General features: G+C 42.0%; 1 protein-coding gene across 1 annotated transcript; it reads left to right on the top strand.

Annotated features, from left to right (window-relative positions):
• The first annotated feature begins 926 nt into the window (after positions 1–926).
• On the top strand, positions 927–2,526 carry LOC119351880 (lecithin-cholesterol acyltransferase-like 1). Its single transcript, XM_037618691.1, has 2 exons — positions 927–1,348; positions 1,492–2,526. The coding sequence occupies exons 1-2, from the start codon at positions 927–929 to the stop codon at positions 2,396–2,398; spliced, it is 1,329 nt and encodes a 442-aa protein (XP_037474588.1). The 3' UTR covers positions 2,399–2,526.
• Positions 2,527–11,302: the final 8,776 nt, after the last annotated feature.

The raw sequence follows: 11,302 nt of genomic DNA, 5'->3' as shown, positions 1-11,302 counted from the left end.
GGAGGTGTAGATCATTCCATATCCACGTCGGATGTGAATGGGGGTGTTAAGTATATTATATCTCCTCCTCCTATCAGACCAGTCTTCTGGATAGTTGGTTGATAGGAATATCTTTACAAGGTATCGGAGCAAAGAGGTCTTGAGTTTAATTCTCGGCTGGCGCAAGGATGAGTTAGCCACACGTGAGAAAGAGTGTTGATGCATAAATGCATAGCCCGACTTTGCCCATCTGCTTATCATCTAGCATTCTAAGGACTACTAATCAAGCTCTGTTATAGGATGAAACCTTCCTCTGTTTTTTGACGATGCTATCTGTTGCTTTTGAACAGCTACCACCTATGCTTTTATCTATATAACATCTGCTTCTGTTCCTCATCGATCTATTAATATGCATAATGCCACCTTTATTTATACTTATCTGTTTTTACTACTTTCTCTGTTTCAAACATCGAGTACTCACCAGGAACAACAAATATGCTAAGCAAGGAAGAGGCATGCTCTACCTAGCAGCGTCCACCTTCCACTCAAGGGATATAGCACTATCATTTAGCACAGAGAAACAATAATCATGAACAGAAACAATAACTAGCAGTAAGTACTCATTATTTCGATCTGTGACTGAGTTTTCGTATCACCACTCTTACAATATTTGGCTTGCTGTCGGCCTTTGCGCCATTGGCGCAACGGGTCATCTAGTTAGAACAAAGAGTGAGGTGCAAAACTAAATAAATCAAGATATTTTATGACCTCCAAATATATAAGTAACAGCCCGTGCATGATTGATTTTCTAGCTGTAGGAGTACGAAGTACACGTGTCCGCGTTAAGATTGAACGCACATTCTCGGATCAGGCTCCACTGCCCAACACTATATATAAATGACCCGCATCTAACAACCGTGTACTAACAGGGTTGTTGTAGTGCAGCCATGGCCATGAAAGCACAGTTCCTTCGGTTGCTACCGCTGCTGCTCCTTCTCCTTCCGCCTCCCCTCAGCAATTACCTCTTCACGGATGACGGCGCCCTCGGCGACAGTGCCGGCAAGGGCCAGCTCCATGTCTACCACCCGATAATCTTATTCCCTGGTATAAGCTGCCCCAACCTGGATGCACGGCTCACCGACGACTACACCCCATCGCTGCCGCGCTGCGGTGCGTTCAAGGGGAAGGGGTGGTTCCCGCTCTGGAACAACACCCAGGACGTTCTTGACCATGACTACCTGCCGTGCATACAAGAGCAGATGAGCCTCGTGTACGACCCCGTCCTCAACGAGTTCCGAAACCAGCCCGGTGTCGAGACACGTGTGCCGGACTTCGGCTCCTCCTACAGTTTCACCTCAAAGGTCAAACTGTAAGTTGATATGCAAGTTATCCCTTGATCAGCAACTAATTCCTTTACTACATGTACTTGGTATGTATATATTGTTTCTTCCTGTGTACTCTGAGAGTTCTTGATCTGGAAATTGGCCTTATGTTAATATATATGTTCGCCAGGGGTAACCTTGACATGTTTTGCATGTTGAAACTCCGCAAAGCACTGGAGGCAGTAGGGTATCGCGACAGAGATACCCTTTTTGGAGCTCCTTACGACATACGTCACGCTCCACTTTCACCCGGCCAGCCATCTCGTGTGTACACCGACTACTTCGCCCGTGTCAAGGATCTGGTGCATCATGCAAGCAAGAAGAATTGGAACAAGCCCATCATCCTGCTCGGGCACAGCTTTGGTGGCAAGGCTGTCCTTGACTTTGTCAATTTGACTCCACTTCCATGGAGGAAAAAATTCATCAAACACGTTGTCCTAATCGCGCCCACACCTCCTACGGGATTTTTGGAGGTGCTCAGGAACCTCGCCTCGGGGCCTTCAGTCATTCGTGTACCGGCGGTGCCGTGGCTGGGTTTGAGGCCAATGTGGAGAACTTTTCCGACTTCCCTTACATCTTTCCCGTCCCATAGGGTTTTTGGTCACCAGCCACTTGTAGTCACCAAACATAGGAACTACTCGGGGTATGACTACACGGATTTTCTTACAGCACTTGGTATCAGCACTAACATCATAAAACAGGTTCTTCCGATGAAACTAACGGTTCATGCTCCAATGGTGCCAACAACATACCTCAGTGGTGTCGGTATCCAAACCCCAGACCGGGCAGTATACTGGGATAGTAACTTCGATGTGCAGCCAGACTATGTGTATGGTGATGGTGACCTTGTCATCAACAAAGTTAGCTTGTTGGCATTCGTGAAAGAAATGAGCAAGCAACAACAACTGAGTAACATACACTTCAAGTTCGTCAAGATTGTTAATGTTACCCACTCTAATATTGTTTTCCTGGAACGTCCGCTCAGGATAGTTATGGCTGAAATTCTGGAAGCAAATAGTAGAAGAGACATCATGTGATACTTTTATGTTTTTGTTCATAGTAAGAACGTTTTATTCTCGCTAGAGAATTTGGCATTTTTGTGGAATATAACTATTATGTAAGGATTTTTTAAAAGTGGAATATAACTATTATGTAAGGATTTTTGTATACAACAAGTCTTTTATCACACCTCGTCGCCCATGGTTAGGTTAGAAACCATGTGCAATTTATACAACATACAAGGTCCCTACAACTTGAACATGTGCGATGAGCTAGGCCAAAAAATGATCGTTTGTGGTCTGATGCACATCGCTGTCATTCAAGCCTGATAGACCGTCTGCAGTGTGAATGTCCACATAAGTCACAGTTCCTACTTTGATAAATGCATGTTTACAATGTGCATGTCACTCCACACTGTTGCATATGTGGTCTTACCGCACACTTTCGGTTGATGGCTCAGCGGTGCTGTGCAGTAACTGTTTGAAATGGAGCACGAGTCCGGTGATGGGCTTTTATTTTGTGCTGTTCATTAGCTTTCCCGAGTTTTTACCCTCGGGAAACCGTTTCATTTCCGCAGTTTCTATCCTCCACTAAATGATTTTTACCCGATACAAACATTTGCCGAGTGCCATAAAAAACACTCAGCAAACATACCGCCGAGTGCACGATGAAAAACACTTGCAAAAGCTCGCTTTGCATGAAGGGTGTGTGTTGAACGAGGTTTGTCGAATGTCTTTTGTTTTTTGGCAAGTGTACTTGGCAGTAGGCAAACAAACATTTTCCAGTAATGACAACATATCACCACCATGATGGAGCAAATGTGGAAATGGCCTTTGGCATGATTTTCGTCATACTATTATTTTGACTACTAAAAAAAGTCATTTTACAGAATTTAAAACCGTCATCATAGATGATATTTCGATCCTTTATGAGTTCATTCGACAGTGGCAATAGGGTTGGATAAAAAATTGGGAGGCAGTAGCAAAAACCGTATGGCATTGATGTGTCATTGATTATCAATGGACAAACATTTCTAAGGGCACTGAGCAATGGGTACGCTCACTCAACGGCCTTCAAAGCTGAGCTATTTGGCACCATGTGGTTGAGCCAACAACATCATTTATCGCCATATAAAGCATAGCACCCACAACGTTTACACTTCTGTTTCTTTTGCCTGGAGATGACGAACTTGAAGACTTTTAGATGCTTCTAGATCTCCTTGCTGCTGTGGTTTTCTTTGAAATAGACTGACTGGAATGTATGTGTGTCCAAAAGTTATGAGATAATGTGTTGGTATATCTAGTATATTTTAGCTTCTGCTAAAATGTACAGATGCCCAGAGTTAAAAAAAAGTGCATTCCCCACAAAAAAAACAAAAAGGAAAGGTGCATTGACTTCTTTGTTGGAGAGAAGAATTTCAAGATGGCTGTCTTAACAAAGATTTTTACGAGGTGGAGACAGAAATTCCCATTCGTTATTGCTGAATTAGAGAGAGAAGGTTAGGGTAAAAAATAGTATAGGAGACATCTTTGTGAAGAAAAATATGCCCTAGAGGCAATAATAAAGTTGTTGTTTTATATTTCCTTGTATGATGATAAATGTTTATTATTGATGCTAGAATTGTATTAACCGGAAACTTGATACATGTGTGGATACACAGACAAAACACCGCGTCCCTAGTAAGCCTCTACTAGACTAGCTCGCTAATCAAAGATGGTTAACTTTCCTAACCATAGACATGTGTTGTCATTTGATGAACGGGATCACTCATTAGTAGAATGATGTGATGGACAAGACCCATCCATTAGCTTAGCATAATGATCGTTCAGTTTATTGCTATAGCTTTCTTCATGTCATATACATATTCCTTTGACTATGAGATTATGCAACTCCTGGATACCGGAGGAACACCTTGTGTGCTATCAAACTTCACAACGTAACTGGGTGATTATAAATATGCTCTACAGGTGTCTCCGAAGGTGTTTGTTGGGTTGGCATAGATCGAGATTAGGATTTGTCACTTTGAGTATCGGAGAGGTATCTCTGGGCCCTCTCGGTAATGCACATCATGATAAGCCTTGCAAGCAATGTGACTAATGAGTTAGTTGCGGGATGATGCATTACAGAACGAGTAAAGAGACTTTTCGGTAACGAGATTGAACTAGGTATGAGGATACCGACGATCGAATCTCGGGCAAGTAACATATCGATGACAAAGGGAATAACGTATGTTGTCATTACGGTTTGACCGATAAAGATCTTCGTAGAATATGTAGGAACCAATATGAGCATCCAGGTTTCGCTGTTGGTTATTGATCGGAGATGTCTCTCGGTCATGTCTACATAATTCTCGAACCCGTAGGGTCCGCACGCTTAATGTTCGATGATAATTTGTATTATGAGTTATGTGTTTTGGTGACCGGAGATTGTTCAGAGTCCCGGATGAGATCACGGACATGACGAGGAGTCTCTAAATGGTCGAGAGGTAAAGATTGATATATTGGATGATAGTATTCGGACACCGAAATGGTTTCGGAATGGTTCGGGTATTTTTTAGAGTACCGAGAGGTTACCGGAACCCCCCGGGGAAGTATTGGGCCTACATGGGCCATAGGGGAGAGGGGAGGGAGCCCACAAGGGGTGGCCGCACCCCCCTCCCATAGGGAGTCCGAATTGGACTAGGGGAGGGGGCGCGCCCCCCTTTCCTTCTCCTCTTCCCTCTCCCTTCCCCCTTTTCCCCCTCCATGAGAAGGAATAAGAGGGGGGCCGAATCCTACTTAGGACTGGGAGTCCTAGTAGGACTCCTCCCTCTGGGTGCTCCCCCTAGGGCCGGCCTCCTCCCTCTCCCTCCTTTATATACATGAGCAGGGCACCCCTTGGAGACACACCAATTGTTCCAAGCCGTGTGCGGCGTCTCCCTCGACGGTTTACTCCTTCGGTCATATTCACGTAGTGCTTAGGCGAAGCCCTGCGCGGATCAGATCACCATCACCGTCACCATGTCGTCGTGCTGATGAAACTCTCCCTCGACCCTCTGCTGGATCAAGAGTTCAAGGGACGTCATCGAGCTGAACGAGTGCTGAACTCGGAGGTGTCGTACGTTCGGTACTTCATCGGTTGAATCGAGAAGATGTTCGACTACATCAACCACGTTAAACTAATGCTTCCGCTTTCGGTCTAGGGGTACATGGACACACTCTCCCCCTCTCGTTGCTATGCATCTCCTAGATAGATCTTGCGTGATCATAGGATTTTTTTGAAATTGCATGCTACGTTCCCCAACAATGGCATCCGAGCCAGGTCTATGCATAGATGATATGCACGAGTAGAACACAAAGTGTTGTGGGTGATAATAGTCATACTGCTTACCACCAACGTCTTACTTTGATTCGGTGGTATTGTTGGATGAAGAGGCCCAGACCAACCTTACATGACCACGTTCATAAGACCGGTTCCACCGACAGACATGCAACCAGTTTTGCAAAAGGTGGCTGGCGGCTGTCTGTTTCTCGAACTTTAGTTGAATCGAGTTTGACTACGTCCGGTCCTTGTTTAAGGTTAAAACATCGCACTTGACGAAAAATTGTTGTGGTTTTGATGCCTAGGTAAGAACAGTTCTTTCTAGAAGCCCATAGCGTCATGTAAAACTTGCAACAACAAAATAGAGGGCGGCTAACTTGTTTTTATAGGGCATGTTGTGATGTGATATGGTCAAGACATGATGTGATATAAGTTATTGTATGAGATGATCATGTTTTATAAAAGTTATCGGCAACTGGCAGGAGCCTTATTGTTGTTGCTTTATTGTAGGAAATGCAAACACCATGTAATTGCTTTACTTTATCACTATGCATTAGCGATAGTTGTAGAAGCAATAGTTGGCGAGACGGCCACGACGCTACAATGGAGATCAATGTGTCAAGCCGGTGACGATGGAGATCATGACGGTGCTTTGGACATGGAGATCAAAGGCACAAGATGATGATGGCTATATCATGTCACATATTTCGATTGCATGTGATGTTTATCTTTTATGCATCTTATTTTGCTTAGTACGACGGTAGCATTATAAGATGACCCCTCACTAAATTTCAAGGTATAAGTGTTCTCCCTAAGTATGCACCGTTGCGATAGTTCATCATGCCGAGATACCACGTGATGATCGGGTGTGATAAGCTCTACGTTCATATACAACGGTTGCAAGACAGTTTTGCACGTGCAGAATACTTAGGTTAAACTTGACTAGCCTAGCATGTACAAACATTGCCTCGGAACACTGAGACCGAAAGGTCGAACGTGAATCATATAGTAGATATGATCAACATAGAGATGTTCACCATTGAAAACTACTCCATCTCACATGATGATCGGACATGGGTTAGTTGATATGGATCACGTGATCATTTAGAAGACTGGAGGGATGTCTATCTAAGTGGGAGTTCTTTAGTAATGTGATCAATTGAACTTAATTTATCATGAACTTAGTCCTGATAGTATTTTCATATCTATCTTGTAGATAAATAGCTTGCGATGTAGCTCCCCATTTATTTTTGATATGTTCCTAGAGAAAAATAAGTTGAAAGATGATATAGTAGCAATGATGTGTACTGGGTCCGTGATCTGAGGATTATCCTCATTGCTGCACAGAAGAATTATGTCCTTGATGCACCGCTAGGTGACAGACCTATTGCAGGAGCAGATGCAGACGTTATGAACATTTGGCAAGCTCGGTATGATGACTACTTGATAGTTTAGTGCGCCATGCTTTACGGCTTAGAACCGGGACTTCAAAAATGTTTTGAACACCACGGAGCATATAAGATGTTCCAAGAGCTGAAATTGGTATTTCAGACTCATGCCCGAATCGAGAGGTATGAGACCTCTAACAAGTACTTTGCCTACAAGATGGAGGAGAATGACTCAGCCAGTGAGCATGCACTCAGAATGTTTGGGTAGTACAATCGCTTGAATCAAGTGGGAGTTAATCTTCCATATAAGATAGTGCTACCTCTTGAGCATGCGGTGGTTTTCCCTTGAAGAGGAAAGGGTGATGCAGCAATGTAGCGTAAGTATTTCCCTTAGTTTTGAGAACCAAGATATCAATCTAGTAGGATACTACACGCAAGTCCCTCGTACCTGCACAAACAAATAAGAACATTGCAACCAACGCGATAAAAGGGGTTGTCAATCCCTTCACGGCCACTTGTAAAAGTGAGATATGATAAAGATAATAAGATAAATATTTTTGGTATTTTTGTTGTATAGATTGGAAAATAAAGACTGCAAAATAAAAGGCGGCAGAAATAGCAAGTAGATAGAAAAATAATATGATGGAAGATAGACCCGGGGGCATAGGTTTCACTAGTGGCTTCTCTCAAGATAGCAAATTCTACGGTGGGTGAACAAATTACTGTCAAGCAAATGATAGAAAAGCGCATAGTTATGAGAATATCTAGGCATGATCATGTATATAGGCATCACGTCCGCGACAAGTAGACCAAAACGATTCTGCATCTACTACTATTACTCCAAACATCAACTGCTATCCAGCATGCATCTAGAGTATTAAGTTCATAAGAACAGAGTAACGCATTAGGCAAGATGACATGATGTAGAGGGATAAACTCAAGCAATGTGATATAAAGCCCATCTTTTTATCCTCGATGGCAAAAATACAATATGTGCCTTGTTGCCCCTGCTGTCATTGGGAAAGGACACCGCAAGATTGAACCCAAAGCTAAGCACTTCTCCCATTGCAAGAAATATCAATCTAGTAGGCCAAACCAAACTGATAATTCGAAGAGACTTGCAAAGATATTAGATCATGCATAAAAGATTTCAGAGAAGAATCAAATGTTGTGCATAGATAATCTTGATCATAAACCCACAATTCATCGGATCTCGACAAACACACCGCAAAAAGAATTACCTCGAATAGATCTCCAAGAGAATCGAGGTGAACTTTGTATTGAGATCCAAAGAGAGAGAAGAAGCCATCTAGCTAATAACTATGGACCCGAAGGTCTGTGGTAAACTACTCACGTATCATCGGAGAGGCTATGGTGTTGATGTAGAAGCCCTCCGTGATCGATACCCCCTCCGACGGAGCGTCGGAAAAGGCCCCAAGATGGGATCTCACGGGTACAGAAGGTTGCGGCGGTGGAAATAGGGTTTCGTGGTGCTCTCGGATGTTTTCAGGGTATATGAGTATATATAGGCGAAAGAAGTAGGTCGGTGGAGCCACGAGGGGCCCACGAGGGTGGGGGCGCGCCTACCCCCCTAGGCGCGTCCTCCTACCTCGTGGCCGCCTCGTTGCTTCCTTGACATCCACTCCAAATCTCCTGGATTGTGTTTGTTCCAAAAATAACTCTCCCGAAGGTTTCATTCCGTTTGGTATTCCTTTTCTGCGAAACACTGAAATAGGCAAAAAAATAGCAATTTGCACTGGGCCTTTGGTTATTAGGTTAGTCCCAAAAATAATATAAAAGTGCATAACAAAGCTCATTAAACATACAAAACAGATAATATAATAGCATTGAACAATAAAAAATTATAGATACGTTGGAGACGTATCAAGCATCCCTAAGCTTAATTCCTGCTCGTCCTCGAGTAGGTAAATGATAATAATAGAATTTTTGATGTGGAATGCTACCTAGCATAATTCTCAATGTAATTTTCTTTATTATGGCATAAATGTTCAGATCTGAAAGATTCAAGACAAAAATTTAATATTGACATAAAATAATAATACTTTGAGCATACTAACAAAGCAATCATGTCTTCTCAAAATAACATGGCCAAAGAAAGTTGTCCCTACAAAATCATATAGTCTGGCTATGATCTATCTTCATCACACAAAGTATTTAATCATGCACAACCCTGATGACAAGCCAAGAATTTGCTTCATACTTTTGATGTTCTCAAACTTTTTCAGTCTTCATGCAATATATGTGCGTGAGCCATGGACATAGCACTTTATGTAGAATAGAATGGTGGTTGTGGAGAAGACAAAAACAGAGAAGATAGTCTCACATCAACTAGGTGTATCAACGGGCTATGGAGATGCCCATCAATAGATATCAATGTGAGTGAGTAGGGATTGCCATGCAACGGATGAACTAGAGCTATAAGTGTATGAAAGCTCAACAAAAGAAACTAAGTGGGTATGCATGCAACTCGCTTGCTCATGAAGACCTAGGGCATTTTGAGGAAGCCCATCATTGGAATATACAAGCCAAGTTGTATAATGTAAAATTCGCACTAGCATATGAAAGTGACAACATAGGAGACTGTCCATCATAAAGATCATGGTGCTACTTTGAAGCACACGTGTGCTAAAAGGATAGTAACATTGTCCTTTCTCTCTTTTCTCCCATTTCTCTTTTTTGGGGCCTTTTTTATGGCCTCTTTTTTCTTTTCTTTTTTATTTTTTGTCCGGAGTCTCATCCTGACTTGTGGGGGAATCATATTCTCCATCATCCTTTCCTCACTTGGGACAATGCTCTAGTAATGATGATCATCACCCTTTTATTTACTTACAACTCAAAAATTACAACTCGGTACTAGAACAAAATATGACTCTATGTGAATGCCTCCGGCGGTGTACCAGGATATGCAATGAATCAAGAGTGACATGTATGAAAGAATTATAAAGGTGGCTTTGCCACAAATATGATGTCAACTACATGATCATGCAAAGCAATATGACAATGATGTAACGTGTCATAACAAACGGAACGGTGGTAAGTTGCATGTCAATATATCTCGAATGGCTATGGAAATTCCATAATAGGTATGTATGGTGGCTGTTTTGAGGAAGGTAATGGTGGGTGTATGATACCGGCGAAAGGTGCGCGGTATTAGAGAGGCTAGCAATGGTGGAGGGGTGAGAGTGCGTATAATCCATGGACTCAACATTAGTCATAAAGAACTCACATACTTATTACAAAAATCTATTAGTTATCGAAATGAAGTACTGCGCGCATGCTCCTAGGGGGATAGATTGGTAGGAAAAGACCATCGCTCGTCCCCGACCGCCACTCATAGGGAAGACAATCAATAAATAAATCATGCTCCGACTTCATCACATAACGGTTCACCATACGTGCATGCTACGGGAATCACAAACTTTAGAACAAGTATTTCTCAAATTTACAACTACTCAACTAGCATGACTCTAATATCACCATCTTCATATCTCAAAACAATTTTTAAGTATCAAACTTCTCATAGAATTCAATGCACTTTTTATGATAGTTTTTATTATACCAATCTTGGATGCCTATCATATTATGACTAATTTTATAGCCGAAGTAAATTACCATGCTGTTCTATAAGACTCTCAAAATAATATAAGTGAAGCATGAGAGATCAATAATTTCTATAAAATAAAACCACCACTGTGCTCTTAAAAAGGTATAAGTGAAGCACTAGAGCAAAATTATCTAGCTCAAAAGATATAAGTGAAGCACATAGAGTATTCTAATAAATTACGATTTATATGTGTCTCTACAAAAGGTGTGTACAACAAGGATGATTGTGGTAAACTAAAAAGAAAAGACTCAAATCATACAAGACGCTCCAAGCAAAACACATATCATGTGGTGAATAAAAATATAGCATCAAGTAAAGTTATCGATGGAGGAAGACGAAAGAGGGGATGCCTTCCGGGGCATCCCCAAGCTTAGGCTTTTGGTTGTCCTTGAATTTTACCTTGGGGTGCCTTGTGAATACCCAAGCTTAGACTCTTGCCACTCCTTGTTCCAAAATCCATCAAATCTTTACCCAAAACTTGAAAACTTCACAACACAAAACTCAACAGAAAATCTCATGAGCTCCGTTAGTATAAGAAAAGAAACCACCACTTCAAGGTACTGTAATGAACACATTATTTATTTATATTGGTGTTAAACCTGCTGTATTCCAACTTCTCTATGGTTCAT

The sequence above is a fragment of the Triticum dicoccoides genome, chromosome 1A, assembly GCF_002162155.2.
Source record: "Triticum dicoccoides isolate Atlit2015 ecotype Zavitan chromosome 1A, WEW_v2.0, whole genome shotgun sequence".
In the NCBI taxonomy this organism is placed as follows: domain Eukaryota; kingdom Viridiplantae; phylum Streptophyta; class Magnoliopsida; order Poales; family Poaceae; genus Triticum; species Triticum dicoccoides.
The sequence above is the reverse complement of the archived record's forward strand: the minus strand, read 5'-3'. Positions and strand labels throughout refer to the sequence as shown.